Consider the following 24,926-nt stretch of genomic DNA (forward strand, 5'->3'; position numbering starts at 1 on the left):
TTGATTGAAGACATACACGTTTTTCCATCAGGGCAACCTTTTAATCTGAGAAGACATCTTTAAAAACCACTTCATAAGGCCATTTTGGAAATGTCTTTTTCATATTCATCATTGAAGTAATTTGTGACACTCTTTCCATTCAGCACAGCTTACAACAACAGTATTCTAATTTACTCATGTATATTCACTTCTTCACCACCAAAGTAAGTCAGACTTTCTCCAGTCCTGTATGTCTGACTATTTGTGCCATTATGATGCTTAACTATTGTCATCATACATATCAACCAGGTGTGCATTTGGCAAGGATATTCTCTCTCTCTCACACACACACACATCTAAACGAGGGGGACGCATACACACACACACACTGACTGGCCATGCTGCTGTTTGATTGGTTGGTGGGATAGTCTACTTTGTGTGCTTCAGAACATAACATGTGTTATATTCAGCTAGCTTTGACATTCCAACTCTCATAGTTTTGGATTAAACATAACACCACCTCTCACCCACAAACACTCTGTTTCTGACCATGCCTTCCTAAACGTATTTGTGGCCAAAATGTTAAATTGTACCATAAAGAGATTCAAAATAAAGAAATCAAGAGGCCAGAATATCTACAAAACAAACTAAAATATAACATTCTTATCTGGCTGTAGTCATATGAAATACTGTAGAAAACACAATGTTTAGTTTTACTACAAATGGTATCAAGGCAAAAAAAACAATCAAAACAGTCCTCAATTTCAACCCCCTCCCCCCAAAGCACATCATACATAGTTCTATTAACAATCAGACATTACTACAGAATATCTATAAATATACCATTATACCATAAATAAACCACCCCCCAGAATTTGATTTCTTGGAATTGTCCAAGTACATTAGAATTTAAGGACAAGGCACTATGACAGCGATGTGGGCTCTGGGTTATAAATGACCCTTCTGAGAACATATCTAGGATAATCTTAACATCCCCTAGTCCTAACCTTAACCATTAGGGTCAAAAGCCCTATTGTCTAGGGGCAACTTCATCCAACTCCAGGACGGTGAGATCGGTTTGGAAAAGTGTTAAGAGCGCAAAGGTTTCCCTGTGTGCTCAAATAAATAAGCCCCTCCCACCCTAAACCCATTTGGCTAGACATCTTTATAAGGTTTTTCTAGCATTCGATTGACAGAAAACATTATGAACATCAAAAGGACAATCATTTAAAACTACAAACAGAATTTGAATAATGTATCAATAAAAAACATTGAGTGTACATTCCACAAAGAGGCTTGTGCTGTATTTATGATTCAGAATTTCAATTTTCTTTGTGGCTTTCAACATCCTCAGTGATGTCACTTCAGCTGTCCGTCAGAGAGGATCATCACATTGGATGAATATTCCATCGAGATCTATGACAGGCTGAAGCAGCCTTCAATCAAAACAAGCGACCAGTCTAACTCGCTCACATTAACAGTTTGTCACAAAGCAAAATAAACTATATCTTCATCATCTGACCCAATAATTCTTAAAGATTTTTTTAGACATTTATATAAAACAATTAAATAAAGCTTTGGTTTTTTAGAAAACTAAAATGAAATTCTAGTGGTTGAGGCATCATCTCTGCACAGTCTTTGAATAATCACTGCAGACTAACTAATTAATGACTACTGTGGAGTGGGGATCCATTGTGATTGATCCATCCATATGATGGAGCAGGAAGTCTTGAACCACAGAGTGCCATGATTGGTCACCAGTCCATATGCTCCCTCTCAGGCACCATACTGATTGGTTAAAAAGCCTTACTTCCAGGATTATATTTTATCGCATAAATTCTCCATGTGTTAATGTACCAAAACAAATCATATATTATATAAGTGTTATAGAGAGAGTTTAGTACCCAGCAGTCATAATAGCATTTATGTTATACAGTCTATGGCTCACAGAGAGGCCGAGGTAAGGTTGTCCCATTCCAACACTGATCAACATCCAATATGAAATATTGGCAGATAAAGATGGCCAGTTGCCCTATAAGGATAGGAAGGTAATTTAAATACCAGTGAGCCAACACACTTCTATTCCACTATCCGACTCCATATTGACCATTGTGTGGGTGCATTTTAGTGAACATCCATCTTGAAGTCCCTCAGAGTAAGAAAATGGGAATCTGTCCAGTGGAACACTCTTCTTTCTATCATTGGCCGGGGCGGACGTCTGTCACTCAAACCGATATCTCATAGGTTGTGCCTCCGACGCCGGTCACCTTTTTCACCCCGCCCCCTGGTTTAGATGTACTGTGATTGGCCAAGCCTGGGCGAGATGTGGATCTGATTGGAAAGTCGGCGGGAAAGGGGGGGGGTAAGGATGCAGATGGGGTGACGGAGTGAGAGAGAAGAGGTGAGTAGATCTGATTCAAAAATAGACTGTAATAACAAGACTTATGATGAGGTTACTAGAGTAGAAGGCTCATTGGGGTGGAGGAAAAGGGCAAAGAACAGACAGGAGTGAGAAGACAGTAGCAGTAGACACAATTCAAACAGATATACATCCCACTACAGTTACATCTGAGCATAGTTCTTATACACATTAAAAACACACTCAAGCAGAAAAACTTACTGATACCAAGAGGAGGAAAAGACTCACACAGATCAGGGAGGAAGAGGGTTCACATAGATCAATCAGGGAGGAAGAGGAGGAGTACGAAGAGTACCAGGCTTGTGGCTCAGATCTCTACTCACTGTGGAGCCTGGGTCCCTCCGATTCCGCCCCCTCCCGACAAACCACCTCCTCCCATTGGCCGAGCCTTGTGCTGGAGCCCTGCCTCTCGGGTGTAGGAGAGAGACTGCCCCAGGGAGGGGCCTCGGGGCGGGGGGGACACAGGGGGGTCAGGGGAACAGGCACGGGGGGAGGACGGGGAGGGCTGTTCAGAGACGGGAGGAAGGGGGCGAGAGGAGGAGGCACGGAGGTGTGGGTGTCTGGTGTCCTGGTGGAGGAGGTGCGGTGTCTCGGGGTGGGCAGTGTGTGGGGGAGGAGTCGGCAGGGGCGGGCTGATGGCGCGAAGGTACGCCCTGTGGGGGGAGGAGAAAGAGGCAGAGCCCTGGAGCAGCTGGCCCTCTCTCTGCTGGGCCATCTGTGCAGAGAGGAAGGGTGAGGTGTACCCCTGCAGGGGCGCATCCCCGACCCCGGGGGCCGGCAAGGAGAAGGTCGTCGCCGGGGGAAATGCTGCGGGGGGGTGGGGCTTCTGGGGGGACAGCTCATGAGCAGCCGATTCAAACTCTGGGCTCTCGGACGGTGTCAGCAGGCTGTCGTAGGACAGGCTGCCATTCCGAGGTGTCTGATTGGCCAGGCTCTTGTAGCTGGTGTCGGTGGTGCCCTCTGATTGGAGCGTGCCCAGAGTATTGTGGTGCGTGTGGGCAGAGCGCATGCTGGAGGAGAGGGAGCCACCGGTGGACAAGACAAGAGATGAGGGGTAGGAAGTGTACGACCGCCCCCCTAGGGAGTACCCGGAGATGCCCCCCGAGACGCCACCACCCGTCCCACTGGTTCCCCCGGGGCCCTCGCCCCTTTCCCTTCCCCCCTTATGCACCCCCACACCTATTATCGACCCCCCATCAAGGGTGCTGGGCTCAGACCGATAGCTGGGCTGGCAACTCGACTGGCGGATGGAGGGAGAGTCCAGACTGTCCCCACGAATCATCTGGAGAGAGAGAGAGAGAGGGAGAGGTGGTGAAGGTAATGATAGGAGAGAAGAGTAGTAAGCAACAGTGAAGGTAAAATGAAGAGCGTATGTTACAAAGGGATTACTTTGAGGAGACTTTCCTCAACAGAAGACAACATAGAAATTTGTACAGATCACAGTTTCTACAGAGAGCCAGAAGGGGAGGATGAAGGTCTACTGGTGCATCACATTACCAAGAACACTCACCCTGCAAAATAACATTAGCGCCACAAGAACAGAAACATAGAAATCTATAAAAATACCGGCATTCATGTAAATGCAGAGTCGGGGGGGGGGGGGGGGGGGGTCACAAGCATACACCTTTTTACAGACATAAATGGGGACACACACACGACACTAACTGAGACTTACTGATCAACTGATGGCCACTGAGTGATCAATTCAGAGTAAAAACAAAAAAAAAGAGGGGGGTGGAGTTAAACACAAAGGAAAGAAGAAAGGCTCGGACCTCAGAGAGGGGTCTCTGCTAGTCCCACCTGGATGCCCTAGGCTTAATCCCACCCAGCCTTCTATAGCTGAGCTATCAACTGATTTGACCCTGTGTTTAGGAGAAGATTCTAAACTAAAGGAGTAGAGCTACGTCATCTCAGGGAATGGATCTCACGATGTCGCTCATCTCTAATGTTAAAGGTCTGGACTGTGTGAGTATGTATACACTCCTCTCCATATGCATGTGGACAGGGTAGCTAAATTGTTACATTTGGCTCTATACTCCAGCATTATGGATTTGAGAATGAATGGTTCATATGAGGCGACAGTACAGAGCTTTTATTTGAGGGTGTAACTGACAGTTAACCTGTAAGTCAATGTCGTTGTTTTTTGTTTGAATTGTTTACGTGTTCACTATGCAGGGGAAATGACAAGCGGAACTACGTGACTAAGAACTGGTGTAACGGGGATCATTATTTTAGCAACACACCTTTGGAGGGAAGGCAATCCCACACTGTGTTAGCTAGGTTTTTCGTGTCTTCGGGTGTAGTTCGTAACGGTTGAAGCGTGTATGTTAGGATGGTAACGCTATAATAATTAAGGATGAAGCGTGTATGTTAGGATGGTAATGTTATAATAATTAAGGATGAAGCGTGTATGTTAGGATGGTAACGCTATAATAATTAAGGATGAAGCGTGTATGTTAGGATGGTAATGCTATAATAATTAAGGATGAAGCGTGTATGTTAGGATGGTAACGTTATAATAATTAAGGATGAAGTGTGAATTCATGCCAGGAATAAGAAGCGTGAAGTTTTGGATTTCCTCCCTTCTGTAATAAGCAGCCAATGAGTTATTTTTCCTTTATTCATGCGTTTAATCTGATACTGTTATATATCCGGCTAAACTGTTTTTATGTATGTAAGCACTTCAGAGTTATATCAAGCTAATAAGTCACTCGTAAGATAAGAAGGTTGTAAGAGTGTGCTGCAACTGTATTTTCATTTTAAAAAGTATTCGGCCCCCTTGAACTTTGCAACCTTTTGCCACATTTCAGGCTTCAAACATAAAGATATAAAACTGTATTTTTTTGTGAAGAATCAACAACAAGTGGGACACAATCATGAAGTGGAACGACATTTATTGGATATTTCAAACTTTTTTAACAAATCAAAAACTGAAAAATTGGGCGTGAAAAATTATTCAGCCCCCTTAAGTTAATACTTTGTAGCGCCACCTTTTGCTGCGATTACAGCTGTAAGTCGCTTGGGGTATGTCTCTATCAGTTTTGCACATCGAGAGACTGAAATTTTTTCCGATTCCTCCTTGCAAAACAGCTCGAGCTCAGTGAGGTTGGATGGAGAGCATTTGTGAACAGCAGTTTTCAGTTCTTTCCACAGATTCTCGATTGGATTCAGGTCTGGACTTTGACTTGGCCATTCTAACACCTGGATATGTTTATTTTTGAACCATTCCATTGTAGATTTTGCTTTATGTTTTGGATCATTGTCTTGTTGGAAGACAAATCTCTGTCCCAGTCTCAGGTCTTTTGCAGACTCCATCAGGGTTTCTTCCAGAATGGTCCTGTATTTGGCTCCATCCATCTTCCCATCAATTTTAACCATCTTCCCTGTCCCTGCTGAAGAAAAGCAGGCCCAAACCATGATGCTGCCACCACCATGTTTGACAGTGGGGATGGTGTGTTGCTTTTACGCCAAACATAACGTTTTGCATTGTTGCCAAAAAGTTCAATTTTGGTTTCATCTGACCAGAGCACCTTCTTCCACATGTTTGGTGTGTCTCCCAGGTGGCTTGTGGCAAACTTTAACCAACACTTTTTATGGATATCTTTAAGAAATGTCTTTCTTCTTGCCACTCTTCCATAAAGGCCAGATTTGTGCAATATACGACTGATTGTTGTCCCATGGACAGAGTCTCCCACCTCAGCTGTAGATCTCTGCAGTTCATCCAGAGTGATCATGGGCCTCTTGGCTGCATCTCTGATCAGTCTTCTCCTTGTATGAGCTGAAAGTTTAGAGGGACGGCCAGGTCTTGGTAGATTTGCAGTGGTCTGATACTCCTTCCATTTCAATATTATCGCTTGCACAGTGCTCCTTGGGATGTTTAAAGCTTGGGAAATCTTTTTGTATCCAAATCCGGCTTTAAACTTCTTCACAACAGTATCTCGGACCTGCCTGGTGTGTTCCTTGTTCTTCATGATGCTCTCTGCGCTTTTAACGGACCTCTGAGACTATCACAGTGCAGCTGCATTTATACGGAGACTTGATTACACACAGGTGGATTGTATTTATCATCATTAGTCATTTAGGTCAACATTGGATCATTCAGAGATCCTCACTGAACTTCTGGAGAGAGTTTGCTGCACTGAAAGTAAAGGGGCTGAATAATTTTGCACGCCCAATTTTTCAGTTTTTGATTTGTTAAAAAAGTTTGAAATATCCAATAAATGTCGTTCCACTTCATGATTGTGTCCCACTTGTTGTTGATTCTTCACAAAAAATACAGTTTTATATCTTTATGTTTGAAGCCTGAAATGTGGCAAAAGGTCGCAAAGTTCAAGGGGGCCGAATACTTTCGCAAGTCACTGTACTTTATAGTTCTCACGGAAGGTGATAATTCTGACTAAAACTACAGAATAAATCCGCCAGTTAAAATCAAGGAACGGTTGTGCTCGTGGTTACCGGAGGGAGCTACAGAGGGTATTTTCATACATATATTTTTTTTTTTACCATTTAGAAATGAATGTTCTTCATATAATTTTATGATATCATAAGTAGTTGGACAAAACTCACTTCTAGTGTATTAAAGTAGTCTAAAGTATATTGGGCCCATATTCCTTGGACAATGACTTCATCAAGCGTGTGACGCTACAAACTTGTTGGATGCATTTACAGCTTGTTTTGGTTGTGTTTCAGATGATGTTTTGTCCAATAGCAAGTGAAATGGCAATAAAGTGCTTTCATTTCTAAACGGTAAAACAGTTATGTATGAAAATACCCTCAAATAAAAAAAAGGTGACATTTTGTACTGCCACTTCATATTAAAACATATTTAATTGCAAATCCCAAAATGCTGGAGTATAGAGCCAAACTAAACGTTTTAGCTTCAGCGTCCAAATACATACAGAGTAGGGCCAGGATCGCGATACTCGTTAGTATCGTGGCGAGGAAACAAAACACAAAGCGGATTTAACTTCTTTAGGAAAACAGCCCTAATGTTGGAAACAAACATCATTATGTTGTAAACCAGTCGCATGTATTTCTTTTCCAAACTATAGCACACAATATTTTACATCCAGCAGGTTTTTAAAGGACTGAAGAGTGGTCTGCTTCGTGTTTGTGGTATCGTCACAGCCCGAATATGGAGGGGAATGTATGCATGTGTATGTCTGTGTGTGCATGCGTGCATACCTTGTTTGGGTGTGTCAGAGCTGTGTGGTTCATCTGTGGGCTGCTATAGGCCGGCCGGTACATAGATGGAGTGGGCGGACCGTCAGACAGCAAGCTGCTCTCTGATTGAAAAAAAAAAAAAAACAGCGTTTAAAAACTACACAACGCCGTGGGATACGAGAGTGCTTGTGTGTGTTCACTGCTCACCCTCGGTGTCAGCGCGGGGCAGACCAGGATAGCGGAGCTCCGGTTTGGGAGGAGGTGGAGGCTCTGCATCAGCTGACTGGCTCTCCATCTGCTCTAAACTGCTCTTAGACTGACAGGGACAGGAAGGAACAAGACTGTTCATACACACGAGAGACGGCTAAGAGTTTATTTGGTGTGTGTGTGTGTGTGTGTGTGTACCCTGGTGCTGTGGCAGTCGTTCTGGATGCCGTTGTCCAGGACTTTGGCTTCTAGCTGGGCCTCGGAGAGAGGCGGGCGGAGGAAGGGAGGCTGCACCTCCGCTGTCTGTTTGCCCCGCCACCGCCCCACATACCTGACAGAGACAACAAAACACACATGAATGACTTCCCTGAAACATACACCAACTTCATACTATATTACACAGTAGAAATATTATTATATAGATATTTAGTTAACCACCATAACAGTGAGGCTATACTGAGTTCCTTACCCCTGAGGGTCTTGTTCAACCATAAGCTGCAACAGCAGAGGAAATGAGGAGGCATGAAGGAGAGACGGTCGCTAACCTGGGAGCCTGAGCGCTACAGAGCACGTGTGAGATGTTCCTCAGACAGCCATTGGTGAAAGGGTTAACGCCGCCCCTAAACTTCCCTGTGACCTAGAGAGAGAGAGAGCGCGAGAGAGAGATGGTCTATTTTGTAGATCATGTCAGCCCTCTCAGAGGAAAACACACCAAGACCCACACAGACAGACGTACCTGCTCGTTAGTGGTCCTACCCCGAGCTACCAGTACCATGTGGAAACCAGTAAGACCTGCAACTGGGATGAAGAAGAGGCCAGCAACACACATTGTAGCCATACTGGGAACACACAGTTAAGGACACCAACACAACAACTAGCGTGTGTGTGTGTGTGTGTGTGTGTGTGTGTGTCAATAAGGATACGTGACAGCGGAGTGAACCCTGTCCAGCTGGTGCTGGTGGTGGAGGACGTAGAGCAGGCCGAAGCCGAACACACCCATGATGTGGATCGTCAGGGACAACAGGAACAGGAAAAAGTGACGGTAGTTCCTGCGCCCAATACAGTTGTTGACCCATGGGCAGTGGTGGTCAAAGTCCTGCCAGGTCACACACAGGTCAAAACAGTCACAAAAGGGTCAATAGAGGAAAAAAATAATAATTATAATCAAATAACTGATGTCTCTCTGATATTTCTACTGTTGCCACGGACAACATGTTATAACACAGTTGTCACCCGTTATACCACCTATAGTGTGAGCTAGGTGGCAGTCTGTAGAAGTACAGGTCTGTGTGTGTGTGTTTACCTCCACACAGTTGTCACACACAGAGCAGTGTGAACAGCGGGGCGGTCTGTAGAAGTACAGGTCTGTGTGTGTGTGTTTACCTCCACACAGTTGTCACACACAGAGCAGTGTGAACAGCGGGGCGGTCTGTAGAAGTACAGGTCTGTGTGTGTGTGTGTGTGTGTGTGTTGACCTCCACACAGTTGTCACACACAGAGCAGTGTGAACAGCGGGGCGGTCTGTAGAAGTACAGGTCTGTGTGTGTGTGTTTACCTCCACACAGTTGTCACACACAGAGCAGTGTGAACAGCGGGGCGGTCTGTAGAAGCGGCAGCTGGAGCACCACTTCATCCGGACCTGAATGCCCTTGATATCCACTGTCTTATAGAGCGGAGCGCGGAAATCATCCTCTTTATCCTCATCCTCTTCCGCTGTGAACACACACGCACAAACCTTACACACTTTCTTCACACCTAAGTCATTTATCTTTAACACTCTCCTTACCTCTGGGAAAGACCCCTGGGTCCATAAAGGTGGCCATGCAGAAGTTGGCGAGGGTGAAGAGGAAGACCACAGCGTTATAGATGGGAACGACGGAGGAGACATGCTCTGACAACCACGGACACCTGGAGGGAGAGAGGGATGGGGGGGAAGCGAGATCGAGATATAACATGGAATCTAATGTGTGTGTGTGTGTGTGTGTGCGCGTGTGTGTGCGTGTGTCTTACTCACGTGAAGCAGAAGAAGAGTGTGGTGGAGGCGACCAGAAAGGTGGTTGCCGCGGAGACGGGTACATAGCGGCTGGGGTGGAACCGACGGGGAGAAGAAGAGGCGGGGCCACCCACTTCTCCCCCTAGCCCCCCACTACTAAACCCCGGCATCAGAGGGAGAGAGAAAGAGAGAGGTAGAAGGGGTATATCTAAAGAGAAGGGTGGTGGACGGGTCAGAGGGAACACCTCGGTGTCCGTAAGGGATAAGGGAGCATGATGATAGAAGGGAAGGATCTTAGGGACTTGTAATATTACACAAAGCAGCCATTTGGGAGAAACATCTTAGCGAAAGCTAGCCAGATATTTGCACTTCAGCCAATAAAACCACATAAAAACTAAAATAATGATTTTATAGTAAAGTTTACACCTTTGTTTACATGTGTAGAACTTTGCAGGTATATATTAGACTATATAACTTTTACACATCTTAAAAACGTTACACTATGATACAAAAATAATTGCGACTCTTAGAAATATTTCTATATGGCTTCATGTAACCTTATTTGGTTCAACAATATAAATAAATCAACAAAATCTCTCCTGCGTAGCGCAACAAAGACCCACAAGGACACACACACAACGAACTGCTTGAACAACCACTTTCTGACCTGGTGAGACAACAAACCAACCCTCCACAGGCATTGAACACTAACTTGCTATAACGCCTCAGCTATTACTCAGTGCTTGAGTGTTAACAGTTGTCCATTTACAAATTCTGGTAAGGGAAATGTGGGGCAGAAATGAGGAGGTAGTAACAGGACATCCTATGAAACAGCAGAACAGGGTTCTCTAGCAGAGCAGTGACCATCGACTGAACTCTGGTCTTAGAAAAGGTGTATCTAGGCACTGAAATGTGTGTTTGTGAGATAGCGAAAAGTGCGACAGAATGCTTGCAAAGGGGAGAGTTCAAGGCTCTATATCCTGCGGAGGCAGCAGCGGTTGAGACAAACAAAAATCTCAACTTTAAGCCAGTCTTAAAGCTGCCCAGCAAAAATCCACTTGCAGCTTTCTCAAACATTAAAACTTGTACACAAAAGCTATTTAAAAATGTTGTATCCACTATTTCAGTACTCCGTCAATATGAAAGAATGGTGAGATCAGTCTTGTTGGGTCAACTGGACCAATTAGCTGTTTATCTAGCGGTTTTGTTCAGTCTGTGACAGTGCAGTGCAGGTCAAATCAATTCAGCCCAAACAGAGCCTAAATCTGTGTCGCCATGGTTTTGCCGTAAACATGCCTCTTTTCCCATGATCCCTTTGAAATGGAGCCACGCAGAAAGAAGAATAAGCCACTCAGACAACTGCAGGTCCTCTTCTTTCTCGCCCGCTTTATTTCTTCGCACACACTCAAGTGTTCTGTCACACACCGCCGTTGGGTAAGAGGCCAATCGGAGGGCACCTCCTGAAACAGAAAGAAATGGAGAGCATGTTACATCAATAACATTAACCAACACCACAAACTTCAACCATTAGTAATTACACACACACACAAACCTCACACCATCACTAACACAAATGCAGCCATGAAAAACATAGTAGTGGTGCAAGGTATGACAATAATTCTTTACATACTGTAGCTAGTTGTTGCAAGCCAGAGCAGAATTGTGCATGTCTCGGGAGTGGCAGGTTGTGTGTTGAAACCTGACCATTTTGTCAACTCTACTCCATTTTCATTTTACAACACTGACTAACCAGGAAAAGGGTGTGTCTAAAAGCATCTTTCTTCCTTACACACAAACACAACCTTTCTCTCACACTCACACACACAGACACAGGTATTCATAACAGAACCTCCTATCCACACAGATCTCATGTAACACCTGAGGGAAAAGTCCTGTTCCATTAGAACACTGAAAACAGATCTTAGGTAATAGAGAGCAATAGTAATGGCGTGTTTTTGTAGGCCCCCACGGAGGCTAACTCTGCCATGGCTTGTTGGCCAAAGCCTACAAAGCCTGGTAAACACAGGCTTAGGAGATCGTATACATTTTGTTCTGAGAATCTTCATCAGCTAACATCACTTTTTGCAAACTTTGATGCATAAGCACATAAAGGCTTCATAATTCATACATGTCATGTTAACTGTCTGATATTATCTCATAGAACAAAATGAACACAAACATGAGGTTTCATTTCCGTTTTTCTAGGACTACAAACTGGCTAGCTTATAGGTGCATTTTATGGTATAATGATCAAACTCGGTGAACTAATACTATAGTAGATAGCTTAAGGAACATTGAAGATTGGAGGCAGTCTGGGGAGCCTGTCAGTCAACCAGATCCCATTTAGTCAACTAGTTGATTGTTCGGTCAATGGTGTTGGTCAAGCAGTAGCAACAATTTATTTTTGAATTTCATGGTGTACAAGACACCAGTCTGATTGGCGCCTGTCTGAGTGGACTGATCCATTGTGGAGGCCGTGGGGATGGCACAGTCCATCACTAAGACATGTGCTACTGAAATTGTATATGGTTATATTACGTAAAAACAATGGTGCAACACTAACAAAAATTCTATTTTATAACAAATGCACCTTCTACCGCATTGGATAGCGATCATTCTGAACGAATCAGTGCGCTGTTGAATTGGCGCCTAGTCCGTGTTGCTATGTGCATAATAGCAACGTTATCCAGCATATTGGTGTTGAGAACAATGCGGCGGAGGCAGCAGCTGAGTTAGGAGAAGAGAAAACAGCACTTGCCTTAATTGTCTTAGCATAGTGAGGAGAGAGGAAACCCCAACTTAATTAGGTCTATAATCAATAGCCTAACTGTTTATATATCCTGGCTTTATAAAACTTTAAGCATCAGCAACCACATGTCGGATAAACAATTATACAAATGTGGCTGTTTTTCCATCTTTTCTATGCTTTAAAGGCTTTACACTTTTGTTGTTGTTTGTGAGAGCAAAATTGAAAGATTGTTCTAATACTTTTATTGCATCAAATGGTTGTTTTATGCAACAGAAGAGAGTATTTTGTTAACTATTGTGTGTGTTCCACTGAGGATGGGCCTCTGGGAGATAAATATCCTCTGGCAGTATTACGATGTCTTTTGGGTGATAAAAACTAAAGAGCATTCCAGAGTATGAGTTAATGTTTCTGTTCTATATGGTACCAGGGAGAGATGGTTCCAGTTTGGAGTCGGAGGGACAGACACTGGTCTCTATATAATCAAAACTGTTGACACAGCAGATACTGTCTGCTATGTATTAGTGCGCGATGAGACAAGGATATCCCTGCCGGCCAAACCCTCCATAACCCGGATGACGCTGGGCCAATTGTGCGCCGCCCCATGGGCCTCCCGGTCGCGGCCGGCTGCGACAGAGCCTGGGCTCGAACCCAGAACCTCTGGTGGCACCTGGGAGGCCCTACATACGTAAGTTGAGTTGGTATCTTTAATGGATAATTTGATAAAGATGAGATTTAAGCATTATTAAACTGTCTACAAAGTCTGGGCAATTGTGCTCTAGAAACTGATTGGAGTGTGTCCACTTTTGGTTAACTTACCCTGACGATGTTACTATAAAAAGCTTTTGGGATTTTCTCTGTCTGGGTACTACATTTGAAATAAAACTGCACTAAAAGGCCTGAAAATGTGTTTTCTTTTTTTCATCCCAGTATGAGAGGAGTTGCTGGATTTATTGAATAAACCTTTTTCCATAAAGTTAAGAGTGAATTAAGATGGAATCTCGACGTAATTTATAACGTCGTACAAAGCCTATGGTATCCATCAAACTAATTATCATTGCGTGATTAATGTGATGTAAAGTACTTGAAATACTTGGCACGAGAAAACAATCTAGTTTTATTAAAAAGCGCAAGATGTGTTTAGTAGTCAATGAATGTCGATTTAACTCTGACTGCCAATCTATTCCTTTGGCATGTGAGAATCTTTCCAGAGAAACGCTTGGACCTTTAATTAAGGCTATTTTCTGGGAATTGTGTCGTTAGTATGTGTCGGATTTTACGACTACAGACAATTGTAAATTGGGTTATTTGCAGGGTTTCTTCGTCATTTCAATAGCATTGGGTCTATGGTATTGTCTAAAATCTGGGTTTCTGATTGGAATTCAACTATTGGTATGTTTTGCTTGGAAAGATACGGCCGCTAGTGTTTAAGATATAAACTGAACGTTTTAACAGCTTGCTTAGTTCAAATTGAAAGACTAATTTGTTCAACATAAATAGCGAGGCAATTTCGATGTAACACATTGTCTGTTGCCTAAATGGTCTGCTGGAATAACATTGAGAATGGAGTCATATTTAAATAACTGAATCAAAGAAGAGACAGTTAACTAAATCTAAAGAATTCTAATAATAGCAGATAGGTAATTGCAATAGAGTTGTGCCCACCGAAATGTTTTTTTTTCTATTCTTATGGATTGACTGATGTATTTTATAAATTTGGCGCATTACATGTTATTTTTAAGCCGAAAGAGAGGAGAAAGTTGTAAAGTTTGTTTTTAATCTTACGATAGAGGTAAGCGCCGAACGTTGTTGGAGTATGGATTATATTTTTTCCCCTACTGGTAAGAATTGGAGTGTTAGTTATAGCGGCTATATCAGGCTGTAAGGGATTCAGGTCTGAATAGTTGAATCTGAAACTTTTTGTGATAGTTTCTGAATATTGTTGCTTGGTTTTATTGTTGCTTGGTTTTATTGTTTAGGGGACACCAGTGAATTTGAGCAGGACGTTAATGTATTCTAACATTATAATCTGTTTCCATTACGTGGTACAATGTCCAGTCATTAAAGTGGATTGCAGTTTGAGTTTGATTTGATTTTTACATGGACAGTGCACATTAATCACAGTTGTGTGTGTCTAATGGCAGGGTATGACCAGACATGGGAAGCTCTCACAGAGAAAACAGATAGTTCCCTTAAGGAAAATCACCTTTAGTCTAACTATACAGTCATCTCTCATGGTAGACCTTGTGGTTTGGGTTTTCTGTTTAGCAAAAGTACTGAGTGGAGGGGGAGCCAGGCCATTTAGAATCTTGAATACAAGACATGCGTCAGTGTATTGCAAAAGATTTTTCCAATTTAGGAGCTCATGCTTTCTGAGAATGTAACAGTGATGATAGCTATTGGGCTTCCTATCAAGCACTTTGAGAGCCTGTTTGCAGACAGACTGAATGGGTTTTAATGTTGTAAAGCAAACTTGGGCCCAACTAGTCAAGTAGTATAATAAGTGGGGGAGTGTCAGATTTGAAGTACAGTTTTACTACTTCTGGCGTCAAACAATTTCGTATGTATTGGAAATTAACTAGGTTGAATTTGGTTATTTGAGTTACCTTTTTCATTTGCTTTTTAAAATAGGAGGTTGGAATCAAGTATGATAACGTGGTACTTAAAATTGGCTACCACCTGGAGCTTTTCCCCTGACACAGACATCTGGCGCAGTGGCATCAGTTGTCCTCTTTGTGAGGAACATGCAGAATGTTTTTTTTGTTTTTTTTACATTGAGATGCAAACATGAGTCCCTGAGCCACTTTGTCACCTGCACCATTACAGTAGTGAGTTCTTGTGCAGCTTGTTGTTTGCTCTTTGCATGCACATATATCACTGTATCATCTGCATACATTGGAACTTCAGACCCTGTACAGACAGAAGGTAGATCATTAAAGCTGAACAGTATTGACCTTTGGGGCATGCCAACATCGTAGCCAAGAGTGGGAAAGTTTGTTTTGACTATTATGCTGATGAGACAGCACCAACTTTTTAAAGGTTTTAGATTTGTTAAACAACAGGTTTATATTTTTACTAACTTTATGCAACAGGTTGAAATGATTAGATTACTGGAAAGGGGTTGTGGGTTTCTTTATTGGTTATTGTTTTTTTTTTAGGTGTCAATTTCACTTACTGAAACGCTGTATTATCTGATGTGCTTTGAGTAGTATTCTTACTTCCGGGACTGATGGAAGTCACCTACAGTATGTATGTTAAGGGAGACGTAGGAGAACACGTCTCTAACAACTTTTTATTAAATATCATGGATTCCTTACGCTGAGTTATTTACTACAGGGGGGGGAATTACATTTAGAGGGGTAACAGGAACAATCTAAGGCGAAACAGCTATCACATATTTGTTGGAAATTGGTCTAGTAACGATACCAGGATAATTATGTCTAAGGGTAGCGCATGTTAGATTAAGCACATATAAACACTGAGGAAGTTTAAAACTAATGATTAGTGATTTGAGGGAGTACAGTGGACTTATCATTATTATCAGGTTTTGTTTGTAGTTAACTTTTGGTTTGCTGAATCGGTGTTAGTAGAGTGAATGCTGACAAAATGTTTTGTGTTTTCTTCCAGGAAAATGTGGGTTTTATTGACTCTCTTTGAAATGTTTCCTGGGGCTATAATCTTGGGAAGAGTAAGTGAGATTAAGGCTGTAAAATACCAAATGATATAAGGCCTGGCCATTTTTTGTTTGTTTTTACCTTAAGGTTTGCAAATAGCCACACACAAAACACTTGACTATTTGTTGGTGTTTTTAAAATACTATGTTTGATGTGTGTTCTATTTCCTTCGGTTTTAGTGAGTTTTCCATTTGTTTTTAGTGCCAAGGTATCTTAAAGGCGCACACACATGGAATTTTCAGAAGTTTTTAATTTTCTGAGTTTGAATTAAACACGTGAATTATTTTGATAAAAAGGAATGTACTGGAAACCTGTGAAAAAACATGTATGAAATGTTTGACTGTTTTTCATTAATTTGTGTAATATAGTAAGAAACACTTCTTTGAAGGGTTTGTATGACCTCGGTCATGACTTTCCATTGTGGTTTGATCACCCTCATTGGAAATCCATTTGGACAATGAATTTAAGGTCATTTGTAATACCGATTTAAAGGTATTTTGTAATACTGATAATTATGATGAAGTTTATAGTTAGCCATATTTGTAAGTTGGACCAATGTGAAGAAAGAGAGGGTGTTGCCTTTGACTAAGGGTAGGCTGCCTTAAGTTTATTTTCCTATGACCATATGGGCACAATTATTTTTCCTTTATGGAGTTCTTAAGAGTAGTGATTTTAAATTTGATTTGTTTTTTGTAATTTTGTTTAAAAAAAATTGACCAGTAGTGTTTATTTACACATTACTCATATGGGGAGTTGTGTCACAAATGGGGGAGGGAACAGTCCTCTGAGGTTTTGGATTGAAGTTTACACACCTTGAATGATGTGTAGGAGTGTATGAAGTGATGTGTGAAGGAGTGTATTGTTGCGTTGTTTGTTCTGTTCTATTCCCGATGGGTTCGAGGTCTAACTTCCTGATCCCGTGGCTCTGCGAGAGTTGACAGTGTGATGGGGAGTATAAGCCAAATTGAAAGAATAATGTGTTGTTATTCTCTTTGAAATTTGTATTAAGAATAATTGGTCAAATTAATTATTTATCATATAGATTAATGAACTGAACTAAACTGTTGTTCTGATCCGTCCTCGCGAGGTTATCATGAAAAGTGACATCAGATGGTATCTTAATGCATGGAAGAGATAATTGGACAGAACAGTGTGTGTACCTCAAACCCCCCCTCTAACTGGCTGAAGAAGAATGACAAAGGCGTTCAATATGGCCCTGTCCACGCCACTTCTACCGAGAGAAATGAGTCCAAGCCAGAAACCGGTGTACAGCATCCGATCTAAGCTATCAACTGCTTTTCTCTCATGACTTCTCATGAGTGTGAGAGGAGTCCACGCGGAGTGGGCATGGGGAGAAATCTGTTCTAAACTTCTTATGTTTCTGGTAGACGAAAGGACAAGACAAATGGGTGGTAAAGGTGATGGCGGCTCAGGTGAGACATTGAAATTGGGACATTATCATGGCCATCCACTGTAAAGCTATCTGAAGTCAACGAAAAGGACGCCAGAAGAATACATTTCACGTTAACCAGGAGTCACACTACCTGGATTTGTCTAACAAGCTATGCTAATTTTACTTTCTGGGATGGAAATAGTCATTTCCACCATACCATGCTGATCCATTGGAGTGTGAGGGATAACTAAAGCTTATTTTATTAACCTCTTAGAGCTCTAGGGGCGCTATTTCATTTTTGGATAAAAAACGTTCCCGTTTTAAGCGCGATATTTTGTCACGAAAAGATGCTCGACTATGCATATTCTTGACAGTTTTGGAAAGAAAACACTCTGAAGTTTCAGAATCTGCAAAGATTTTGTCTGTAAGTGCCCCAGAACTCATTCTACAGGCGAAACCAAGATGATGCATCACCCAGGAATTAGCAGAATTTCTGAAGCTCTGTTTTCCATTCTCTCCTTATATGGCTGTGATTGCGCAAGGAATGAGCCTACACTTTCTGTCGTTCGCCCAAGGTCTTAGCAGCATTGTGACGTATTTGTAGGCATATCATTGGAAGATTGGCCATAAGAGACTACATTTTCCAGAGGTCCGCCCGGTGTCCTTTGTCTAAATTTGTGCGTAATCTTCAGGTGCGGGCATTTTCTCCTGGGATTCAGGAGAGAAAGCATTTTTCCAAGAACGATGTATCAATGAAGAGATATGTGAAAAACACCTTGAGGATTGATTCTAAACAACGTTTGCCATGTTTTCAGTCGATATTATGGAGTTAATTTGGAAAAAAGTTTGCGTTTTGAGGACTGAATTTATGGATTTTTTTTGGTAGCCAAATGTGATGTATAAAACGGAGCTATTTCTAATACACAAGGAATCTTTTTGGAAAAACTGAGCATCTGCTATCTAACTGAGAGTATCCTCATTGAAAACATCAGAAGTTCTTCAAAGGTAAATGATTTTATTTGAAGGCTTTTATGTTTTTGTTAATGTTGCGTGCTGGATGCTAACGCTAATGCTAACGCTAAATGCTAACGCGAAATGCTAACTCTAGCTAGCTACTTTTACACAAATGATTGTTTTCCTATGGTTGAGAAGCATATTTTGAAAATCTGAGATGACAGTGTTGTTTACAAAAGGCTAAGCTTGAGAGATGGCATATTTATTTCATTTCATTTGCGATTTTCATAAATAGTTAACGTTGTGTTATGCTAATGAGCTTGCTGATAGATTTACACAATCCTGGATACAGGGGTTTTTTCATAGCTAAACGTGACGCAGAAAACGGAGCGATTTGTCCTAAACAAATAATCTTTCAGGAAAAACTGAACATTTGCTATCTGAGAGTCTCCTCATTGAAAACATCTGAAGTTCTTCAAAGGTAAATGATTTTTTTGAATGCTTTTCTGTTTTTTTGTGTAAATGTTGCCAGCTGAATGCTAATGCTAAATGCTACGTTAGCCATCAATACTGTTACACAAATGCTTGTTTTGCAATGGTTGAGAAGCATATTTTGAAAATCTGAGATGACAGTGTTGTTAACAAAAGGCTAAGCTTGAGAGCTAGCATATTTATTTCATTTCATTTGCGATTTTCATGAATAGTTAACGTTGCGTTATGGTAATGAGCTTGAGTCTGTATTCACGAACCCGGATCCGGGATGGGGAGATCAGAAAGGTTAAACTCCATTGTTGCATGCACTATGCATTAAATATGTGCTTTTCAATGTCTTTGAAGATATAGCTTTGAATCTCAAACTGTATGCATTTTTGTGCAGGTGACTGTGTATCATAACCTATGCAGACAAATTGTGAGTGTGCTTAGAAAATATGTTGAGGTTGAAATGGGAGACAGTGCTAAGTTTCTTGGGAGGCTGAGGCAGTGCTATAGCAGCTGGTCACGTGCAGGAACCCATACAATATTACCGGTATCTTTCATACAAATCTTAACCTTGTGACCCATTCTATATATCTGTTGTTCATCATGTAGGTTGAAAGGGGTGTATCTTGGCTATAAAATACCTTTGTACTTTTGTCTCGGGGCTCTCAACAAATCATCTAAGCGTGATTCGTCGACCAGCCATTGCTATTGCAAAGCTCTCACTAATAAAGATTCAGTTTAAGTATAACTCTGACCTGTGTGATAGGTTTGTCTCTACTCATTTGATAATACAGAAATGAACCACCATGTGTTATTATTACTTATAATTTATTTAGTGTCGTTTACACTCTTTACTTCAATACTTATATAGGCTACTGTATCAATCAATCATTCATCCATACGTGTCATCACACAGCATATGAGTCATTCATGTTTTGAAATGCAATCAAGCATGTTATAAAATAATGCGACCCTTGAATAATTAGTGTAAACAATAAGTAAACTGTTCCATTTCGGAAATTGCATTCACAAATGAATGTGACTGTTTAGTCTTTGCTGTAATAAAGGCTTTACAAAAGTACATAAGACTCATAATTTATTTGGTGTCGTTTACATTATTCCAATCAGAAAAATGACTTTGTAATCATGGCACACAGCACTTCCTCCTTTTTCTTTGTCTCCAATATTTAACATAACTAGTCAAATTTATTCCAAACATCCGACTTCCCCTTTAGCACGAGCTCGTAAATCAGTAAACATTCCCCCGTTTCGGGTTTATTGGTCACATGTATGCATCTGCATCCATTTTGCTGTCATGTGTTCAGAGTTTGTTATAACCAATTTATTGATGCGATTATGATATGCTATAGGTCAGGCACTATTGGTCACGTGCATGCAATGCATACATGTGTCAGTTAAGGATCACCCCCCCCCAATTCTCGCCTAAAATGAAATATCCAAATCGAACTGCCTGTAGCTCAGGACCTGAAGCAAGGATATGCATATTCTTGATACCATTTGAAAAGAAACACTGAAGTTTGAGGAAATGTGAAATTAATGTAGGAGAATATAACACATTAGATCTGGTAGATATTTCATCTTTGAAATGCAAGAGAAAGGTCAAAATATAATATTGAAGTTTAGGTGCAATTTAGATTTTGGCCACTAGATGGCAGCTGTGTATGTGCAATGTTTGATTTTGATCCAGTGAAGCATTGCAATACTGCACAGTATTTTGTATCAAGTCTGCCCGAATGTGCTGAATTGGTCAATTGATACATTTAAGTAAATAACTATACAGTTCACAAAAAAATATATGGTAATACAAAATATTAGTTTAAACAACCCCAGGAATGTACATGATGGATCATTAGCTTATACAGTAACTTTCACACGTCTAGATGGCCAGGTGGGGTGGGTGTGGAGCAAGAGACAGAGGAGAGGCAAGAGACAGCAGGGGTTCAAACTGTAGAACCTAGTTCCTACATGTGAATATAAAAATAGATTTTTATCAAACAAAACTATGCTACATTTTATCTCTGGGACCTTCAGGATGACAAATCAGAGCAAGATGACTGAATGTAAGTCCATTATTTACCTCCAGAGGTGAATGTATCAAACCAGTTGCCGTGATAAGTTTAGACTTTTACTTTGTGTGAAAGCTGAATGGTCTAAAAAGTATTTTGTTAAAATAGGTTAAACGTCTCTCTGCTGAACACACACACATGCATACTGATGCCACACAAACTCACTGACCACATTACACTGCTGTTACTGTCCATCTATCCTGTTGCCTAGTGAGTTCACCCCTACCCTACCTATAAGTACATACAGTGCACCTTCACTTTTTCCACTGTGTTACATAACAGCCTCATTCTAAAATGGATAAAATAAAATAAATCCTTAATCTACACACACACACACACACACACACACACACAATACCCCATAATAACGAAACGAAAACAGGTTTAGATTTCTTTTGCAAATGTATTAAAAGTACAAAACAGAAATAAGTATTCAGACCCTTTACTAGGAGACTCGAAATTGAGCTCATGTGCATCCCGTTTCCATTGATCATCCTTGAGATTTTTCTACAACTTGGTTGGAGTCCACCTGTGGTAAATTCAATTGATTGGACCTTATTTGGAAAGGCACACACCTGTCTATGTAAGGTCCCACAGTTGACAGTGCATGTCAGAACAAAAACCAAGCCATGAGGTGGAAGGAATTGTCTATAGAGCTCAGAGACAAGATTGTGAAGCTGCACAGATCTGGGGAAGGGCACAAAAAAATGTCTGCAGCATTAAAAGGTCACCAAGAACAAAGAGCGCCGTCATTCTTAAATGGAAGAAGTTTGGAACCACCAAGACTCTTCCTAGAGCTGGCAGCCTGGCCAAACTGAGCAATCGGGTGAGAAGGGCCTTGGTCAGGGAGGTGACCAAGAACCCGATGGTCACTGACAGAGCTCCAGAGTTCCTCTGTGGAGATGTGAGAACTTTCCAGAAGGACAACCATCTCTGCAGCACTCCACTAGTCAGGTCTTTATGGTAGTGGCCAGATGGAAGCCACTCCTCAGTAAAAGACACGAAAGCCTGCTTGGAGTTCGCCAAGAATGTCAAGCGTCACATCTGGAGGAAGCCTGGCACCATCCCTACGGTGAAGCATGGTGGTGGCAGCATCATGCAGTGTGGATGTTTTTCAGCGGCAGGGACTGGGAGACTAGTCAGGATAGAGGAAAAGATGAAAGGAGCAAAGTACAGAGATCCTTGCTGAAAACTTGCTCCAGAGTGCTCAGGACCTCAGACTGGAGGCAAATGTTCACCTTCCAACAGGACTACGACCCTAAGCACACAGCCAAGATGGTGCAGGAGTGGCTTCGGGACAAGTCTCCATCCTGAGAGCTTGAGGGCCTACAGAGAAGAATGGGAGAAACTCTCCAAATACAGGTGTGCCAAGCTTGTAGCATCATACCCGAGGCTGTAATTGCTGCCAAAGGTGATTTATTCCTTGAGTCACTATTTCTATTATCTTTAACTCTGCATTGTTGGAGAAGGACCCGTAAGTAAGCATTTCAATGTTCGTAAACAAAATGTGTAGATTAAGCATGTGACAAATAAAACACATTTGATTGGCTTGACGTGTTGCGAGGCATCACTGATTTACACAGGGTTCCGACCCCTCTTTAGCTCAATTCTGCCATGAAAGCTGGTTTGCAACAAGGCTAGGCTGTATGCACCAATTAATTATGGAGATATGGCCAAGTGAATCTAGTCCAATATGGCCACATGCAGCTGGTTGGCAGCCATAATATAAATGGCTGTCAGGGAGGTAATGGACAAAATCAGTGATGCACTATAGCCAAAAATACTTATTTTGACATGCCCTAGCAATGTGTGAAATCAAAGTCAACCATTTGTTTCACGTAGTCGCTGTCCGTGATTCAACCCCAAATCACGGCCGGATGTGATGCAGCCTAGATTCGAACCAGGTACTGCAGTGACCCCTCTTGCACACTCGGGAGCCCTTATGGTCAGAAATATTGTCTATATGATTTGTGTGGTTTATTTAGTAGGTAGATAACATTAGTCATTTTGATATTGTTTAATGATAACACCCTATATTCTTCTAACAGAAAATCCAAATGACAGCAGCCATTTTATTAAAATGGTCACCCTGGTTGAATGATAGGCTTCCCAGACTGCCTCCAACCTTTAAATTGTTCCTTAAGGTATCTAGTATTTGTGTGCCAAGTTCGCTAATTGTATCAAAATGCAAATTGAGTATATTTTGTTCTTACGCGCTGGACTATATAATGGAACCTGAGCACCACAATCTTCAACCCAGCTAGTTGGCGAAAAACTCTACACCCCCTATGACAGAGGTGCAAAGGTACATACCGATACAATCAACACCTGACATACACAATCTGTATATAATCTATTCAAAGTGAACACCGCCCATATTAGCACCAGAACAGCCCTACCTTCTCTACACAGACTGTTTGTATCTGTGAAAGAAATGCTGCTGGAGGTTGATGAACGAGGGTATGTGCCCCACTCAATTAGCAGACGACTAATAATCTTTACGTAACACACACACAGTAAATCACCCCTTCTTCAATGGCTGTTAATCCTGAACTCTCCCCGTTCAGAGTACCCTGACTCTACTCCAGTCAGTGTCAGGCCATTGTCACGTTAGCTAGCAAGCCATATTTTTCAGCATTGGCGTACACCTGACCATAATCAAATTTCCAAACACACTGACTGAGTGACGTCGAGTCTGACAGACAGCACCTCTCTTCTATCAAATCTGTTCGATTACATGTTCCATCAATGTTAAACACAGCTAGACAACATTGGACTCAGCCGTGTATGCTAGGTAACTAGCTACCTAGGCTATCAAGATATTGTACTTGTCCAAACCTGCAAATGTAACAAAATGACAAGAGGCTAATATAACGTATTGAGAGCCGTTGTGAAACTGCAAGAAATCCAATGCACTAACGTTAGCTAGCTAGTTAACGTAAACCAAGGCAGGGTAAGTTTGTTTGATCACCGCTTGAGACAGTACAACTATAAACTGTCAGTTAAATTAGCTACTTGGATATTATTGGAAGAAGCAGTTCACCAAACAAGCCATACCTGACGTCCAGGGCTGATGTTTTCAAGTACTTAAGAGTGCGTTTCGGTCCCGAGGCTAATTGCTAGTATGCTAGGCCAATGTTGGAATCCCGGAACTGCCCTCGCTCCATTAATTTGGGACATTTGTCCAATCAGTGATTGAGATTAGCGTCATTCCCGGTGAGTCTGCGCTCCTTGTTCTATCTGTGGAGTCGGTGTGGCCTTGGGCGGGGATTACAGACATATTTTTGAAAGCTTTCAACATGCCAGAGGTCGCTCCGGACAGTGGTCCCGTTATCTAAAGCAGGTTACAGCTTTGCAACAGAGGCACGTCTACAATAGTCTGTCTGAGTACAAGGCTGTATAGCTATCATTCCACTCCTGTCATTTGCGAGAGACTGGCCTTTCAACGTTTAATATCTAGCTATGCATCCTGATTTCCAACGGATTTGCTCATTGGTTGTTGGAAATAACATTAATAGTTTACATGGCAACATGTGGAGCCTAGAAAATAGAATTAGAATTATAAAGCCTTCAGAAAGTATTCAGACCCCAATAATTATTCCACATTTTATTGTGTTACAGCCTGAATTCAAAATGAATCAAATATTTTTTTCCCTCGCCTATCTACACACACTACCCCATAATGACAAAGTAAAAACATGTTTTTAGACATTTTTGCAAATGTATTGAAAATGAAATACATAAATATCTTATTTACATAAGTATTCACACCCCCGAGTCAATACAAGTCATCTATAAATTGTTGCTAGGTAAAGCCCCGCCTTATCTCAG

The 24,926-nt window shown here is 41.7% G+C and overlaps 1 protein-coding gene across 2 annotated transcripts; it reads right to left on the reverse strand.

Moving 5' to 3' along the window:
• Positions 1-18: 18 nt before the first annotated feature.
• LOC110488833 (palmitoyltransferase ZDHHC5-B) lies at positions 19-24,574 on the reverse strand. Of its 2 annotated transcripts, none has more exons than XM_090198382.1 (12): positions 24,153-24,574; positions 9,783-11,221; positions 9,555-9,676; positions 9,324-9,481; positions 8,692-8,864; positions 8,505-8,607; positions 8,238-8,405; positions 7,967-8,099; positions 7,769-7,877; positions 7,583-7,683; positions 2,722-3,680; positions 19-2,310 (listed from the first exon to the last, which is right to left on the reverse strand). In XM_090198382.1, exons 7-12 carry the CDS (start codon positions 8,258-8,260, stop codon positions 2,205-2,207), a joined length of 1,431 nt encoding a protein of 476 aa, XP_090054508.1. In that variant the 5' UTR covers positions 8,261-8,405; positions 8,505-8,607; positions 8,692-8,864; positions 9,324-9,481; positions 9,555-9,676; positions 9,783-11,221; positions 24,153-24,574; the 3' UTR covers positions 19-2,204. The 2 variants fall into 2 exon arrangements, with proteins under 2 accessions (XP_090054508.1, XP_036798872.2); XM_036942977.2 differs by having other exon boundaries at positions 8,314-8,405; positions 24,153-24,571.
• Positions 24,575-24,926: the final 352 nt, after the last annotated feature.

Source organism: Oncorhynchus mykiss, chromosome 14 (assembly GCF_057628025.1).
Source record: "Oncorhynchus mykiss isolate SJ-2025 chromosome 14, ASM5762802v1, whole genome shotgun sequence".
NCBI lineage: Eukaryota > Metazoa > Chordata > Actinopteri > Salmoniformes > Salmonidae > Oncorhynchus > Oncorhynchus mykiss.